Source organism: Pimephales promelas, chromosome 2, assembly GCF_988280905.1.
Source record: "Pimephales promelas chromosome 2, fPimPro1.hap1.1, whole genome shotgun sequence".
NCBI classification, from domain to species: Eukaryota; Metazoa; Chordata; class Actinopteri; order Cypriniformes; family Leuciscidae; genus Pimephales; species Pimephales promelas.
In genome coordinates this window covers 19,905,340-19,922,838 of record NC_142770.1, presented here as the reverse complement: position 1 = coordinate 19,922,838, position 17,499 = coordinate 19,905,340, and the positions used below count along the sequence as shown (strand labels likewise).

Genomic DNA, 17,499 nt, shown 5'->3' with positions numbered 1-17,499 from the left:
GTGCACTGTGTATAATTATTATTTTGTATATATATATATATATATATATAAATAAACACATGCATGTATATTTAAGAAAAAAATATTATTTATATTAGGGTTGTGCCGATAGACGATAGTATCGTGTATCGACGATAGTCTGAGATATCGCCGATGGCAGATGCCTTTGACGATATCAATACGATAATTGGCTCGTTTTACCATAATGTATTAAATTATTATTATTATGCCTATTATTATTATTATTATAAAGCTAGTATTGTCATTAAATTAATAGGAACTACAATTAATTTGCCTTGCCTAAATTTACAATCATCCTCATAACAATTGCAATCCTCATAACAATTGCAACAATACCGACACGCAAGGACTCCTCTAAGAGAATGTTTTTAAAACAGACTAAAAAACATCCCACATCAAAATTGAATTGCAAGTTGATCCATTCACAAATTATCAAGTGTGCTCGTTTTAACAGACGCAAAATTCAATTTCCTACAGATTAAGATGAAAACGGCACCGTCGGTATTTGTTTCAGTAACACATTAACAAAACGTTTAATGACACTAAAACAATACACTTACTAAATAGTATTAATAATAATATCACTAAAATAGTATTATTTACCGTTATCATCGTCGTCTCTGAGGGAACGCGGCGTTAATGCAGATGGCGAAAGCAGTCCGTTTTTACTTTCACTTTCAGAGATTGAGCGCGTTTACATGCGACGACGTTCTTAAACCCGATTATGCTGAATTAACTTGACAATGCATGTGGTCATGTAAACGCATTAACCCGTTTTCCTTTATCAGAGTCAAGTCATAAGTATAAGTATAAACCGATCGACTCAGCTAGACGTTTGGCCCTTGGTTTCTCCCAGCATTTAAAACACATTAACCCGCGTACTTCGTGCTTACTGAAGTGCGCATGTGAAGTGCATCCAGACAGAGAGCGCAATGGTAGGGGGACACATATCGCAAACTCCGACTCTTTCTGACCCAAGAAATAAACGTGTTTTCATCTCGTGCAGAAATAGGCCCTAGTCAAAATGCTGCATGTAACGGCATGAGGATAGGCTAATGTGTCCGTAAATTTCCCGTTGACAAACAAAAGTATTAGGATCTTTTTTTACCTCACTATACCAGGAAATAACCTGATCCTATTACTAAACACTCCACCTTTGCTAGCAAAATAGAAAAAAAGATTCTCGTTTATAAAACGAAGTAGGCTAATAAAACAAGCAAATTAATGAGTATGCTAAATAATCAAGTTAATAATCAAATAAGTTAGCCCCGCCCCCTCACGATAATATCGTGTATCGCCGATCTCACAGGCTGACGATAGGACGATATGAAAATGGAGCATATCGCCCAACACTAATTTATATATGAAATATCTATATTTATATATAATATAAATTATATATAAATCTGTCAAACGATTAATCGCATCCAAAATAAAAGTTTGTGTTTACATAATATATGTGGGTGCACTGTGTATAATTATTTTATATATAAATACACACACATGCATGTATATATTTAAGAAATATTTGCATGTATATACTGTATATAGATTTATATATAATTTATATTATATATAAATATAAATATTTTATGTGTGCATTTATTTGCAATAATATTATTGTACTGTAAAATAAAATAAATTAATTGTATAATAATAATATTTTTCTATTTTATTATTTAATTTAAAAAATCAATTAGGAAAATGCAATTGTAAGTACAGTAATAAAAAAAAACATTTAATAATTATTGTAAGCATCATAATTATTTTAATTTAAATACTTTACTTAATTACTCAAGCCAATAAAGAAATATTGCTATTGCAATAGCAGTTTACACTGTAAAATAAAAATAATTAAAATAATATATTATATTAATATTATTGGGAATATTACTTCTGCAATAATAGGGATGGGCAACGATTAATCGCATCCAAAATAAAAGTTTATGTTCAGTGTAGTGTGTATAATTAATTTGTATATATAAATACACACACATGCATGTATATATTTAAGAAATATTTGCATGTATATACTTTATATATATTTACACATAATTAATATTATATAAAATATAAATATTTGATTTATTTATAGCACATTTTTCTTAAATATACACATACATGTGTGGGTATTTATATATACAAATTAATTATACACACTACACACACATATATTATGTAAACACAAACTTTTATTTTGGATGCGATTAATCGCGATTAATCGTTGCCCATCCCTAGACAAGATACAAAATTAGTTCATTATTAGCAGCATAATATTACTCACAATAAAAACAAGTATTAATATTTTAGAGTAAATTTACAATAATATGTTTTTCTTGGATTTATGCAATTCACATGGGTTATACTTTTCAGGTTAGAAAATACAGAAATATTTGTACATTTTCTTCATATTTATGGCAATTTTGGGGCGAACGCCTACTTACATTTTGTCAACGGACTCAGAGATCTCTGCCCAAAAGTCATTGACAATGGAGTTCAGTTTGTGTAGGGCGAACTCCTTAAAAAGAACAAAATATTGTTAATAACCAGATCCATATGATACGCATGTATTTGTTTGTTTGAGTAGATCCTGTACCTTGAGCTGTGGCTCATCTTCATCCAGGAGGGAAATGATACCAGCTACAAAACAGCAAACCATCCATCAGTACAGTAGAGACAGACTTATCCTCATTTCTGTCTATTTACATGTGTGTGTATATGTATATAATAAATATATATAATGTTGAATACTGTATATAATGTTGACTACAGTGTATGTGTGTGTATACACAGCTAACGTTTAGTAGCAACAGTGACATGAAAGATCTGCTGAATAACAACCTCAGACATGAGTTTTAATTAAAACTAACATATAAATGACTTTTTGATATTATTAATATAGTCAAAACAATGTTGAGACACATAACAGATCTACTTTTCAAAAATCACGGTATTTTGCCTTTGTAAACAAACCACAGCAGTGAAAAACACCACGAGAAATGACATTAACAAACCTTTACACCAACACCACCGCCTTTAGGCTCTAATGTAGTACATGTAGTAGCATAACGTGACTTATAATTGAAAATATATTTGCATTAAACACAGATAAGGTTCTGAAGCTCGTCGAGCTTGAGCGGCGTGTTAGCCGTTAGCTGTGTGACTCAGCTAAATCAAGCACTCTCTGTCGGTTACTCGCGCTCACTCACCGGCTGAAGTGATCATGTCTGCTTGCGACGGTCACTGGATCTCCTCCAGCACAATGATTTAAACACAAAAACAGTATTAAGAAGAATAAAGTCTACTTGACTCTCAATGAAACTGTGGGAGCTCGAGCGATCAACTGCTAGTACAGCAGCGGCACAAACTCGTCGGACTGAATGAGCGCTTCTAGGGGACGCGCCGCAAACTACGCCTGAAAATACGTCATTTAACGTTAGTATAAAATCACTCGCTACAGAACACACAAAGGTGGTGATAAGCAAATATTATACAGTTATTCTTTTATGGGTAGTATCAATTATTTTCAAAATAATATATATTAGATGTGTAAGGCATGTAGTAATTGTTTTCAGACAGGCTGTGAAGCGGCCAACCCGTCAGTGGCTCTTCAGTGACTGCTGTGGTTCCTCACATAGATATAATAAATACGCCGCTGGAGCGCACGTCAACGGCACCGCCATATTGCGGAGGGCAACTTTCTCATCCTTCTCATAACTACAATTTAGATACATGCCTTTTTCGTGTGCTTCTTGTGGCTGTACAAATTACCACACAACTGAAAACTGGTCTCGAGGAATTATATTTCACAAGCAAGACTGAACATTTGTTTTTGGTTGTATTTGGTCATGATGGAGAAAGGCAGTGAAATTTAAAAATACTATTGTCACGAAATGTAGTTTTAATAGTTTTCAGTTGACAATGTAGTTGTTTAAAGCTCAAATATGTGGCTTATTTATAAAGATAGCACCTATTTAAAAATTTGATCTGACGTTTTCTGAGGTGCAGCGGGCGCACAGCGCTCATATACACTGCCTTGAACAGCCTTTCCCAGAAGTCTATATGATGTAATATTTACATCTGGATGACGTATTTTTAAGAGTGTTTGCTCATCTGCATAGACGTCTCCTGTCAGATGTCAAATAGACATTTAGAAGATGTCTTTAAGATGTAATGATTTAGAATGCATGTTAAACTGACATCCTCTAAACATCTATTTGACATCTGACAAGAGACGTCCTATAGACGTATTGCAGATGAACAAACACTCTTAAAAATACGTCTTCCAGATGTAAAAATCACATCAAATCGGCTTGTGCTATCTGGATCGGCTAGTGCTTCTGACGTTTGCCGCTGGCTCAGATGTCTCTAGTGGTTAAACATGAGATATAATTCGTCTTGTGTATTTCTAACGGGCGATCTTTGGTCTCACAAAAGACAAAAAGAGACAGGGCTGTGATTTTTTTTTTTTTTATAGCCTATGTAGGAATATTTTTAAATAAATTATTTATATATACATTCTCTTCACTGTATGTAGGCTACTTGTAATATTATATAATTATACTATTCATTACTATTTAATTTGCTGTATACTTTTTTTTTTAATTGACTACTACTACGTTGCACTGTTGTTGTACCATAACATTACCATAACGGATCCATCAGGGTCAAAATCGGGTCAATCACAGAAAATGCTTTCCACACAATGAGAAAACTTTATTTTATTTAATGTGAAAATAAATTATATCTCAGCATTGGTGTCTTCACAATTCTTATACAAGAATAAAAAAAGCCAGATACATGACAAGCCTGAGCTTTGACAATTCGTTAAAATATATATATAATTTATAAGTAATCATAATTTCCGAATATATATATATATAGATCAAAATAAATCCTCAATAAATTCACCTCAAATAAATTAATAAATGAATAGATTCATTAATCTCAACGAATCTCGTTGGTCCAGATCGTCTATGGTCCATTGGGTCACATAACTCCATCATGTGACCCAATGGAGAGAAAAAAACCCTTGGTTGAACCCAGGCTCAGTCGGGGCAGCTCTCCTCTGGCGTTTATGAACTAGAGGCCGGATTTACAGGAACTGTCAGCTAAAAATGTATGTGAATGTCTCTAAACAGACTTTAAAAGCGAACCTGTGATAAACACTGATGGCGTTCACATGCGCATTAAGAATTGATTCTATAGTTATGTGTGTTTGAATATATGTGCGCAGGTTTCCCTAAAACCTGAAGTCTGAACAAACGACTAACTCTAAATTTGATACAGAGTTTTGTTTTATTTCATCACATCAGGGCAGGAAACGCGTTATCTGTAGAGTGGGAAAGGGATCCTCCATTGGGAGAGGCTCGTTGGCACTTCAGCACTGCGTTGTCGTCGTCATCGGGTCCAGACGAAGGTCCTCGTCAGATCTGGATACGGCCTGGATCCGGCGGGCTGCGGGAAAACCTCGGGATAAACAGAGAAACTTAAATTAGCGTAGATGCCATTCTTCTTATGATGTAACAGTTAAGTGTCCTAATCTATGCAGCCTAACATTGAATTATAGAAGCCTATGCTATAATGTATTATGTGTATGCTAGGGCTAAGACATGTGTCTTTAATCCAGCTTTAAAGGGATACTCCACTTTTTTTGGAAATAGGCTCATTTTACCACTCCCTCAGAGTTAAACAGTTGAGTTTTACAGTTTTACCGAATCCATTCAGCCGATTTTCAGATATTTAGAAGAATATTATTAACCAGACAGTTTCTGGTCTCATTGACTACCATAGTAGGATAAAAATATACTGGTTACTGATATTCTTCTAAATATCAGAAAATCGGCTGAATACATTCGAAAACGGTAAAACTGAACTGTTTAACTCTGGGGGAGTGGTCAAATGAGCCTATTTCCAAAAAAAGTGGAGTATCCCTTTAACAATATGTTGTTGGGTGTGAAAGTGCTAAGCCACTAAAGAAATGGTTGTTGATGTCATCCAGAGTCCCCAGCAAAGCCGACCCAAACTCCACCATCGTTCCAATGTGCATGTACCGCCGGTCATGATCCTTCTGAAAAACAACGGGAAAATATCAGTGTACCAGTATTGACTTCACCCTGAGACTCTGAGGAAACACCTCAAGCACAAATCAAGCGTGTCAGCACCACAACCTTTACAGAAAGATTAGTTTAGAAGAGCTTCACACAGTTGAGCAGTGCCAAAGTTTTCAAAGTTTTGGGGAAAAAAATTATTGGAGAATAACCTTGCGCCATTATTCAAAGTAACAGAAATACACGTTTTCACTTACTTGGTTTAATTAATTGGCGGGTCGCATGCCAGTTTTCCAGGTATATGGGACTCCACTCTCATTTACAGACCGATTAGCAATCATGAGGGGATCTGCATTGACTATGGTTAAAAATGCATATCATTAATGAAACTGAACATTATGCAGATGTACAGAGCTCTAGTAACCAGAAAATAGTTTGACTTACCCTCAGCATGTCCCTCATGTATCTCGGTCTGCGCTGCCTCTCCGGTCACAGAAGGTGATGAAGGTGATCCGTCCTCTTCCTCTTCAGACTCTCATTTTCCTCACCAACACAAAAATGCTGATGTGTTTCAGCCACATCGGTGCTGGATGTTGAGGATCGTAACGCTGAGCACTGCGGGAACTTCGTTTTCTCTTCTGGCCAATGATAAAGGATGTCCGCTTGGTTTCATCTGTGTTTAAAGATAAATGACACACCCTGGAATTAAAATCTGATCATGACCTTAATCGAACTTCAACTGATTTTTGATCAAATGTGTGACGGTGTGGATTTTTTACATATTGTAATGAATGACACCAGGTTTCCATTAATGTTTCTGAAAATGATGTAGACTTTATGATGTACAGATCTCTAATAAACATATACACATTCTCAGATATTCAGTGAATTTATCCTCAAGCGTGTCTCTCACCTTGACCTCAGCTGCTGCTCTGACCTACTCTTCCTCTTCTGTCTCTCCTGACTATCGCGCTCTCCTTCTCTAAAACGTTGATGATATACATTAAAGAGATTTGACCTTGACCTTTCCTGTTTCACAATAAACTAATATTAGGGCTTTCGTGATCGCGATTAATCGCATCCAAAATAAAAGTCTGTGTTTACATAATATATGTGGGTGCACTATGTATAATTATTTTATATAAATATAAATACACACACACGCTTGTATATATTTAAGAGAAAAATATTATTTATATATAAAAGATTTAAATATAAATTAAACATAAATCTATATATGGAAAATATAAGATGTAAGAAGATATTTCTTAAATATATACATGCATGTGTGTGTATTTATATATATAAAATAATTATACACAGTGCGCCCACATATATTATGTAAACACAAACTTTTATTTTGGATGTGATCAATCGTGATTAATCGTTTGACAGCCCTAGTAAGAAAACAAAAAAAGTGTCTTCCAAATATTATTATACAGGTGAAACTCATTTATTAAGTTCATTTATTTACGTAATTCAACTAATATATGAAAGACTCATTACATGCAAAGTGTGATATTTCAAGCCTTTATTTGTTATAATTTTTATGATTATGGCTTACAGCCTATGAAAACCCCAAATTAAAAGTTGTTCATATCTGTAAGCCATAATCATCACAATAATAACAAATAAAGGCTTGAAATATCTCACTTTGCATGTAATGAGTCTCTCTCATATGTTGGTTGAATTACATAAATAAATGCACGATATTGTAATTTTCCGAGTTTCACCTGTAAATCCAAATTCATTTGTAGCTTATTAGGGTCAGTACCTTAAACCATTTATGGGACATGATTTTGTCCAAACCCATCCGTTGTCTTGGTTTTCTCTGCAGGAGGCGTCGAATCAGGTCGCAGCATTCTGTGAAGAGACCATAAACTTTACACCTGCTGTCTTTCTATTAAACTGTAAGATTAGACTACGCTATACTGTACGGGGAAACACTTTTACTTCTTTTACTTCTTTTCTTTTACTACTGTTACTTCTTTGTTTCATTTGTTTTATTTTGGTGATTTAAAACTGATTATGGTTTTGTGATGAATGCCACTTTACCGTTTGACAAGCGAGGATCAGACCAGGTGTCATCATTAATCTTGTCCATCTCTTCGGATCCTGGAAGGTGTCCAGACAGCATTTCGAATAAGACCATTCCCAGAGACCACGCAGTAGCTGATTTAGCGTAGTACTTGCCCCATCTGCTGAACTCCGGTGGACAGTACTCGTGTGTGCCTAGAAAGAGATTTGTCTGTTGGTTAAGCTTGAAATCCCATAGCATGTTTTCTCTGGGTGATGATACACGGGCAACTTTTTCAGCAATGTTAATTATTAATAAATTATTTTGTATATATATATAAATACACACACATGCATGTATATTTAAGAAAAAAAAATTATTTATATGTAAAATATTTATATTTATATATAATATAAATTATATATAAATCTATATACAGTATATACATGAAAATATTTCTTAAATATATACTAGCATATGTGTGTATTTATATATAAATAATAATTATACACAGTGCACCCACATATATTATGTAAACACAAACTTTTATTCTGAGTGCGATTAATCGTTTGACAGCCCTAAAAAATGAAACTCTTTTCAAAGCTTGATTCATAATACATACCACTGAAGACGTTATAGGCCATCACTTGCATGAGTCTCCCGCACCCGAAGTCGATCAGTTTGACCTCAAGTGTTTCTGGGTTGATCAGCAGGTTCTCCAACTTGATGTCGCTGTGGAAAACTCCTTTGGCACAGCACATTTGAGCAGCCATTGTCACCTGCTTCATGATGGTCCGTGCCGTTTCCTCGTTGAACATGTAATCCTGTTGAGCCCAAAAATCAAACCCATCCATGCAGTTTGGGGGACGCTCCAAGACCATGATATATCGGTCAGCCTGGTCCTGCCAGTCCAGCAGTTCAATGACCTCTTTAATTTTGAGGCCCCTATTAACAATGGCTAACAGGCCGATCTCCAATGGGACGGGTGCAGCATGATGGGGCTGGAAGAAAGATCATTGTTAGTTGCAGGATTTTAGAATAAAATGTATGTCCAGTTTTGGAAAAATGTGATGTTTTCAAGTTCTAACTTACAATGTTGATGTATTTCATGCCCTCTTTTTTTTTGACAAATTTCACCGCCACCTGATCAACAAAACAAAACATTTAGCCCATTACAATTACAACTGCACCACATAGTGAACATGATATACAATAAAAGGACTTGAAATGGACATAGTGAGACAAAACAATTTGCTAAATTGCTAAAAGTAAGAAAATGACTATACCTCAAGGCCATCCGCCAAGCGTTTCCCTTCATAAACCGAGCCGAATCCTCCCTCACCAAGCATTTTACCGATTTCAAACCGGCTCAGAATGTCGTCTGTTAAAAGATTAATGGTTATAGTGGACATGAAATGACAAGCATGGACAGCAGTGAGAGTAATATTTGAGATATGGCGGTAAACTCACCCTCAGTTGTCACGTCCACAGTGTGTCCTGGAGCTGGACTGTGGGGATCTGGAGCTGGACTGTGGTGGACTGGTCCTGGAGGGGTTTGACCTGGACTGTGGTGGACTGGTCCTGGAGGGGTTTGAACTGGACTGTGGTGGACTGGTCCTGGAGGGGTTTGAACTGGACTGTGGTGGACTGGTCCTGGAGGGGTTTGAACTGGACTGTGGTGGACTGGTCCTGGAGGGGTTTGACCCTGCGGATCTACAGGAGGAAGGACTTCAAGTCCACTGGATAGATGTTCCATAAGACCGTGATCCTCTAACGTTAGAGCACAGGCGCTGTCCGGTAGAGAATCTGGATCTAAAGCAGGGAATATTTAACAAAAGCATGTTTCAAATAAATGATGCTTTGGATAAAAAACATCAGCTCAATATGTAAACAGTCCGTGTGAAATAAATAATAATTACACACTGCATACCCAACTCTACATTGTACAATTGTAACGTTAGTTTTTTTAAACAAAACGTGTTCAAATATTTAAGACATGTCTAAATAAATAAAAACATAAGTTTAATTTTGACGTAATGCGTGGTGGTGTGGATGGATTTGTAATGGTCATTTAACTTACCCTCAGCACTTCTCTCATTTCTCTGGTCTGAGCTGCCGGAGTCACGATGATGAAGAGACGGCAGCTTCTCAAAACTATCCGTCCTCGTCCTCTTTCTCAACGGCGCCTCATTTTCCTCCAATGCCGGTTGATGCTTTTCAGCCGCGTCGGTGCTGGATGTTGAGGGTGTGCTCCTATGGGCGTCGCACACCTCAGCGGGGGACTTTCTCTTCAGAGACATGATAACAGTTGACCACTTCGAAAACTTTATCAAATAAACTGCAGAATAAACAACGCGAAGACCGACGGTTTGTGGTTTCACACGGGCGACACTGTTTAATTGAAACTGCGCACAAAACGGTCAAACTCTCTGTGACGTCAAAGATTCCACTCGCCCAGACGCCCTTTTCGAATTCGAATGAAGCTGAACTCTTGTCAATGCTCACAGCGGGGAAAAGTATTGTTTTCTATAATGTTTAAACATCTAACCTCATCCTTTCACTTCATAATAAAATAAAATATATTTCTAGTTTTATTTAATAACAATATTTATATTTAAGGTCAGAGTAATTGGGTTTGACAGGATTCATTTGAGAACAACTATTCAAAATTGTGTTAACCCTTTAACTGACTTCTCAACCATACACATTTTGAGTCACTATATTTAACTGAGAGGAGTACCTAACTTTACTCAAACTGACTGATCCATCTCTATCATCTGGTTGAGGTATATTATGCCCAAAAAATCCACTAGATGTCACAGTGTCAATCAACAGCACTTGTCACAATACTTCTAACAAATAAATCACCCCAGCCATGTGAACTGTTTTTGGTGAAATTTTGCAAGCTAAGCACATTTTTATTTGTATTTTTTTTTACATATTACACTGTAAGAGCCTTAACTTTACGAAATGATGTTACTTGGTACTATGAAAAATTTTAAGTATATTTTTAATAATTTTTCAAAAACATGCTCCATTACAATGCACTATTAAAACTTGGTTGTAATTCAAGTTTTGGAATAAAGACCTAAGTTTGGTCTTGTTTTAAAGAAAACACTCAGCAGATTATTGCTGAAGTAAAAACACTTCAAAAAATAAAAGTATGAAAAAGTTATTGAAGTTTTAAATTTACATTATATCAAATATACTGTACTAAATATTTTTTCTTTTATATAAAATATATATTTTACAAAATATTTTTTCCTATAAAAACAAAGCCATATATCTAACCAAATTGTGTTCCAAATTTGAAGTTGAAATTGAAGTTCTCATGAGATTTTGTTTATAGGCGTAATACCAAAAATGACATCAATTCCATTGAATTTAGTTGTATGCATTCTCCTGTAACAAATTAATACATTTCTGTCCAAATATCACTTCTGTTACAAAATATGGAACCTTCACATACATTTTGTATGATCCTTTAATGCAGCTTAAAGCAAGCACGTCACATCAGTATTGGATCGGTATAAGGTTAATACAATAGATGAAAACACAAGGAAAAAAAATTCGGCATAAATCTGAAAACTTTTACACAAAAATGAAGGCCTAGTAGAGGATAAATGCAATGTATGATAAAAAAAAATATATAATAATATGCAAGCTAATGATGTAGTTGAGGATTTGTGTGGTATATGGATACAAAAGTACTTTATATCTCCAAAAACACAGTATTAATGAATAGATGATAAAAAAGATATATTATTTTATGACTAAAAATGTTTTTTTTTTTTTAATTACTCAATCAATTGTAGGGGTCGTACAGACCCCGAAGCCCAAAGCGTAAACAGGAAACGAAGACCATTTGAAGGTAAAACAAAAAAACTAGATAAAATTCAAAATTCTGACAGAAAAGTTAAAATAATGACATGAAAAGTAATAATTATGACATCCTAAGTCATCATAAGAGATAAGAAGTGGAAATAATGAGATAAAAATCTGAAATTATGAGATGAATGACAAATATCTCATGACTTAGTAGCCCATCTCTTGTGTCATTTATGATTTCCAAAAGCATTTTTTATGTGGTGGAAATGGAATAATTTGTAATAAGAAATTAAAAAAAAAAAAATGCCAGTTTACACTATGTTTATTTGAGTGGTTTTAGTAGGCTAACTCATAATTTTGAGTTACTTTGAGGCCCGTTATTTAGAAGTGTCCCCTAGCGGCCCCGGGGTGAGTGGCACCACTGTGAGAAGCTCACCGAACCGATTCAGTGCGCGAGTCATCCGTTTGAATCATTCTGAATCACAAACCGACTGCTGTCTGGTGTGATCAATCAACTTAAAAGAACCGACTCAAAAGAGTAATTCATTCAATAACATTCATTTAGTAGTTCAGATCGCAAACAGCCATCACAAAATCCCAAATATTGTTTAGCCAATTCTGTAAGCAGTACGTAGGCCTAGGTATAAATAAAATCCGTTTTAACTAACAAGAATCTATGGAAGCCCATTTCCACCACATTAGAAAGAAAGTTATGCGTTTTTAAATCTTAATTATGACATAAAAAGTCAAACTTATTACACAAAATATGCAAATTATGATTTTCTTATGTAAAAGGAATAGCGCTGCATTAGCACCTCCGCGAGCTCTCCATGTATAGCCTACGTCGTGGTTCGTTTCCGGCCGTTTACGGGGACGAACATCCCACTTTTCATGTCAATTATGCGACGAAAAGTTAAAATCATGAGATTATAAAGTCATAATATTACGTACTCGATCATCTGAGATTAAACAAAATGATGATGTACCCAGTCATAATTATCTATTCACGTGATTGACAGATTGCCCCACCCTCATCGTCATCAGAGAAAAGCGAGAAGAAATTAATAAGAGGGCGCATTAATAAATAAAGATAAATAAAAACAAACAAACAAACAGGATTTGTCCATTTTGATTTCATGGTGACTTTATTCATGTATTCAACATTATGGTTTATGACCAGAGCAATTAATTTCCTTTGGTTAGTTCAGAATCACATGAGGGAATAGTGCAAAACTTCCTGATTAAGATTCAATAAAGTGTTTTGATTATTTATAATAACATCAATTAATACATTAGTCATTCACAGTGTTCAGCAATTGTCCCGATAGATGATTTAATGCTAATAAACTCCTCTCTACGCTTCAGAGATAGCAGGGAGATGTCCCGCTGATATCCATCTTGTATCGTGTGTTTCCTTCATTCCTCCACCGGGGAGGTACAGTGCAAGAGTACATGACCTGAGTAGAGCACACACACACACACACACACCCGCAGTGTGAGGCTTGACCTGTCCCGGAGCGTCACTGTGCCGAGGGCTTCATCTGCAGGGCCATTGCTTCTTCAGCCGGATCTGGATTTGCTGCAAGAGCAAAGATTGCGCAATTAATCAATAGAGAAACAACTGTGTTTTTGAAAGCGAATGCAAATGACTGTCATACTGTTGGTGTTGAGGTCCGCCTGTCCTCTGTGCCGCTTCCTGAACAGTCCTGGGAAACATTTCAGGGGCCAGAACAAGCCGCTCTTCCTGCCAGCGCCGCTTTCTGCAACACAGAGAGCCAGAAGAACGACTCATTCAAAGCCTGCTTTCTTCCTCTCCGTCTTCTGGGGCCTCCAGGCATTATAATTTCCCAAATCATGTGACGCGTGAACAGAGGAGCTGACAACAACCTACTCATTATGGATATATACGGCTCATTGTATTTTTTTTTACAAACATTCGTGTCAAGGCAAGAAGCTTCAGTCAGTTTGAACACTTAAAGGAGTCATTCACTTTAAAAAAAAACTTTTGCTGATAATTTACTCACCCCCATGTCATCCCAGATGTCCATGTCTTTCTTTCTTCAGTCGGAAAGAAATTAAGGTTTTTGATGAAAACATTCCAGGATTTTCTCCATAATGGACTTCAATGGGAACCAAACAGGTCAAGGTCCAAATGAGAGTTTCAGTGCGAACTGTTCAAAGGGCTTTAAACGATTCCAGACGATGAATAAGGGTCTTATCAAGCGAAACGATCGCTCATTTAATAAATAAATAACAAAGTTTAAGTTTTATAAGCTCAAATGGTCGCCTTGCTCTGTTCTGTGATGCGCGTTCGTGACTCTCCTGTTCAAACTCGTTCATCAAAATGAATGAATCTTTTTTCGAGTCATGACTCGAAGGGTCCTAGATAAGACCCTTTTTCATCGTCTGGTGTCGTTTAAAGCCCTTTGAACAGTTTGCACTGAAACTGTCTTTTGGATCTTGAACCGTTTGGTTCCCATTGAAGTCCATTATATGGAGAAAAGTCAAAAACCTTAATTTCTTTTCGACTGAAGAAAGAAAGACATGGACATCTGGGATGACATGGGGGTGAGTAAATTATCAGCAAAAGTTTTTGCGATCTTTTAAAGATTAATCGTGCAACTCTGAAGTTAATCTTTAATAAGATTTCCTAAATAAAATATTTCAGTCTTTATTTAGGAAAGTTTAAGTTTCAATAGTTTGCAAGAGCACGAGTATAAAGACAATGAGTCTGTATATGAGAATTAGATGAGTATTATGAGTGAGTTTGATTTTGTTAAATTATGTTAAATGTCCCGGGAAACCATGTCTTGCGCGTAACGCAGCAGTCTAAAAACATTTCATAATTACTTTAAGTTTTGGCAAACTGGGGACTAATTCGTATGAATTTGTACATCTCATTCGCACAATTTTGTATGATCTGCTTACGCCCCACTGAGGGTTAGGTTTAGGGGTGGACCTTAAATTCAGCATTAAATGGAAGTTGCGCTAGTGTTTTCTTCACTATTGTGACATGTCTGAGTGAAACGCCTACAGGAACAATAGCTTGATTTATTCTACAGGGAACTGATTGGATTATTGGGGTTTGCTATTGCTGGATCTGATGTGAGTGACGGGTTCAGAGTTTGAGTCAGAATTGAGTGATATAAACTCACAATTGCGAGTTATAAAGTCAGAATTCATTGCGTGATATAAAATCACAATTTTGAATAATAAAGTCAGAATTATGTGATATTAACTCACAATGGTAAATTATAAAGTCAGAGTTGCGTGATATAAACTCACACACAATTGCGAGTTATAAAATCAGAATTGCGTAATAAACTCACAATAGTAAATTATAAAGTCAGAGTTGCGTGATATAAAGTCAAAATTGCAAGTTATAAAGTCAAAATTGCAGAAAAAAGTCATTTTTTTAAGTTTATATCTTAAATTATGGAGGTCTATGGTCACCACTTTAAAAAGTGTGCACAGAGAAGTCCAAATTAGAAAGTCTGTGGATGCTCTTTGAGGTGGTGACCATAGACCTCCATTATATGACTGACAGACAAGAACGGTTTGACCTGAAAATATCAAAAGTCAGAATTGCGTGATATAAAATCACAATGGAAAATTATAAAGTTAGAGCTGCATGATATAAACTCACAATGGTAAATTATAAAGTCAGAGTTGCGTGATATAAACTCACAATAGTAAATTATAAAGTCAGAGTTACGTGATATAAACTCACAATTCCAAATTATAAAGTCAGAGTTGCGTGATATAAACGCACAATTGCGAGTTATAAAATCAGAATTGCGTGATAAACTCACAATAGTAATAAAGTCAGAGTTGTGTGATAAAAAAGTCACAATTGCAAGTTATACAGTAAAAATCGCAAGTTATAAAGTCAAAATTGCAGAAAAAAGTCAGTCTTTTAAGTTTATATCTTAAATTATGGAGGTCTATGGTCACCACCTTAAAGAGTGTGCACAGAGAAATCCAAATTAGAAAGTCTGTGGATGCTCTTTGAGGTGGTGACCATAGACCTCCATTATATGACTGAAGGACAAGAGCGGTTTGACCTAAAAATATCAAAATTGAAACTACAGCGGAAACAAAGACACCTACATCTTGGATGCCCTTGAAGTAAGCTAAAACATAGCAAAAATGAATTTCAAAGTCAACTATCCCTTTAATTTTCGGGTGTTTTTTTTTTGTATTTCCAGCACTTTGAGCTGCCACCCTACTTTTGATCTCTTTGCGAGCGAACGCAAAGTTTCTCGAGGGAACGCAGAAGCACTTCTTTTTTTTTTATTCACCATGTCCCTTTAAGGGCTCCGTAGTAAAGTGACGGCCAAACAGTGCACTGTGTTGAGCGTCTAACCTGCAGACATTGAGGACTTCACAGCCCGGCAGGTGCTCCATCTGATCTCCTGCAACACATCCGGGCACTTTGAGACGTACCGGCCGGTCCATATGGCCTGTTGGGGGTGATTGATAAACACTGATCGCATTGATCGGTCCAGTAGTTCCACTGACGCGCGGCTGTCAGATCGATCGCTGTCCGAGTGGACGAGTCCCAGCAGAGCCGGGCGGAGCGCGTTTCTCTTTAAGCGAGCTCTCACGTCCTTCAGGATCTCCCTCAAACACACCTCGTTCTCCTTCTCACACACATACTCGTGTCTGAAGATGAATATGATCACGGAGCAGTTGATGGCTCTCTGCTTGCCGCCGACGTTTCTGCTTGAATTCAGGCTTTTATTCTCGAGTGGGTCTGGTTTGGTGTGTCGATCATCAGGAATAGACGAACTTTGTTCTGATTGGTCGGGAATGCAGACGTTTGTTTGGATTTTGATTTCGCCGTTACTATTGCCAATAATACAGTCGTGGATTTCATCATGCTCCCCGCTGTTAAACATATCAGCGATAAAGTCCTGAAAAATGCCAGTGTCTCCTTCAGGTCCGCTCACCGCGCATACTAAATGAATGTTACTTTTCCCACCGATTTGAAGCAGAACTCGCTGGAATGGATCAACATGCTCGCGTTCAGAGGCCATTACCAATGTCTATTTATGTCTTTAGCACAAGACAGCGTTGTCAAAGATGTTTTAAAAGGCAAACTTACATGAAAAACTCATTCGAGACTATTTTACATGCAGAACTGCAGAAATCTCTCCGAGTGGACGTGTCCTTCGCCTTGTCTGTAGGAGGGTTTATTTACTCAAGATTGACAAGCTCGTGAAGGTGGGAGTGCTGCTTTTCGTCTGATTGGATAAGCAAATATATAGGCGGGGCTTATTTCAACGTGATTGACAGGCTACAGGCGCTGCACATAGCGATCGGTTTATGACATCAAAAGCATAAGGTACTTTGAAATCTTGTAATTTTTTAAATACACGTTATGTTCCAAATTCACAATTATTACAGTAAATTAAATCCCAGAATTACAGGGATATCAAAATCATTTTTTACCCTTTGATGATATGGTTCCTTTTCAAAGTTTTAACGGGTAACATTATCGACATTTAAATCCAATAACACACTACAGGATTTATGATATTATAATACTTTGGATTGTATTAACTTATAATACTCAAACAA

The 17,499-nt window shown here is 36.2% G+C and overlaps 3 protein-coding genes across 5 annotated transcripts in view; all 3 read right to left on the bottom strand.

The window, feature by feature from the left end:
• psmd1 (proteasome 26S subunit, non-ATPase 1) overlaps positions 1-3,416 on the bottom strand; it is a 45,938-nt gene extending 42,522 nt beyond the window's left edge. For both annotated transcript variants that reach the window (XM_089117753.1, XM_089117760.1), the window contains exons 1-3: positions 3,231-3,416; positions 2,618-2,661; positions 2,466-2,539 (exon numbers count right to left, since the gene is read on the bottom strand). In XM_089117753.1, coding sequence (XP_088973879.1) covers positions 2,466-2,539; positions 2,618-2,661; positions 3,231-3,246 — 134 coding nt within the window. In that variant the 5' untranslated portion in view covers positions 3,247-3,416. The remainder of the gene's footprint in view (positions 1-2,465; positions 2,540-2,617; positions 2,662-3,230) is intronic.
• A 2,330-nt stretch (positions 3,417-5,746) lies between these two features.
• Positions 5,747-11,467, bottom strand: LOC120491824 (serine/threonine-protein kinase pim-1-like). 2 transcript variants are annotated; one of them, XM_039689807.2, is made up of 11 exons: positions 10,169-11,467; positions 9,559-9,900; positions 9,375-9,469; positions 9,181-9,231; positions 8,711-9,089; positions 8,127-8,303; positions 7,846-7,934; positions 6,985-7,053; positions 6,516-6,744; positions 6,329-6,429; positions 5,747-6,091 (listed from the first exon to the last, which is right to left on the bottom strand). In XM_039689807.2, the coding sequence occupies exons 1-8, from the start codon at positions 10,386-10,388 to the stop codon at positions 7,036-7,038; spliced, it is 1,371 nt and encodes a 456-aa protein (XP_039545741.2). In that variant the 5' UTR covers positions 10,389-11,467; the 3' UTR covers positions 5,747-6,091; positions 6,329-6,429; positions 6,516-6,744; positions 6,985-7,035. The 2 variants fall into 2 exon arrangements, with proteins under 2 accessions (XP_039545741.2, XP_039545740.2); XM_039689806.2 differs by lacking the exon at positions 6,985-7,053.
• An 87-nt stretch (positions 11,468-11,554) lies between these two features.
• LOC120491790 (uncharacterized) lies at positions 11,555-17,131 on the bottom strand. The gene is made up of 3 exons (XM_039689768.2): positions 16,283-17,131; positions 13,575-13,676; positions 11,555-13,495 (listed from the first exon to the last, which is right to left on the bottom strand). The coding sequence occupies exons 1-3, from the start codon at positions 16,953-16,955 to the stop codon at positions 13,437-13,439; spliced, it is 834 nt and encodes a 277-aa protein (XP_039545702.2). The 5' UTR covers positions 16,956-17,131; the 3' UTR covers positions 11,555-13,436.
• Positions 17,132-17,499: the final 368 nt, after the last annotated feature.

What these genes read in the sequence shown, in the direction of transcription:
- LOC120491790 (XM_039689768.2), bottom strand. Translation starts at nt 16,955, where the DNA reads ATGGCCTCTGAACGCGAGCATGTTGATCCATTCCAGCGAGTTCTGCTT. An exon ending in GAAGTCCTCAATGTCTGCAG is followed by an intron (nt 13,677 to 16,282) that starts GTTAGACGCTCA and finishes TCTGTGTTGCAG; the next exon opens with AAAGCGGCGCTGGCAGGAAG. An exon ending in GGCGGACCTCAACACCAACA is followed by an intron (nt 13,496 to 13,574) that starts GTATGACAGTCA and finishes TTGCTCTTGCAG; the next exon opens with CAAATCCAGATCCGGCTGAA.
- LOC120491824 (XM_039689806.2), bottom strand. Translation starts at nt 10,388, where the DNA reads ATGTCTCTGAAGAGAAAGTCCCCCGCTGAGGTGTGCGACGCCCATAGG. An exon ending in AAATGAGAGAAGTGCTGAGG is followed by an intron (nt 9,901 to 10,168) that starts GTAAGTTAAATG and finishes TCCCTGCTTTAG; the next exon opens with ATCCAGATTCTCTACCGGAC. An exon ending in GGCCTATAACGTCTTCAGTG is followed by an intron (nt 8,304 to 8,710) that starts GTATGTATTATG and finishes ATCTCTTTCTAG; the next exon opens with GCACACACGAGTACTGTCCA.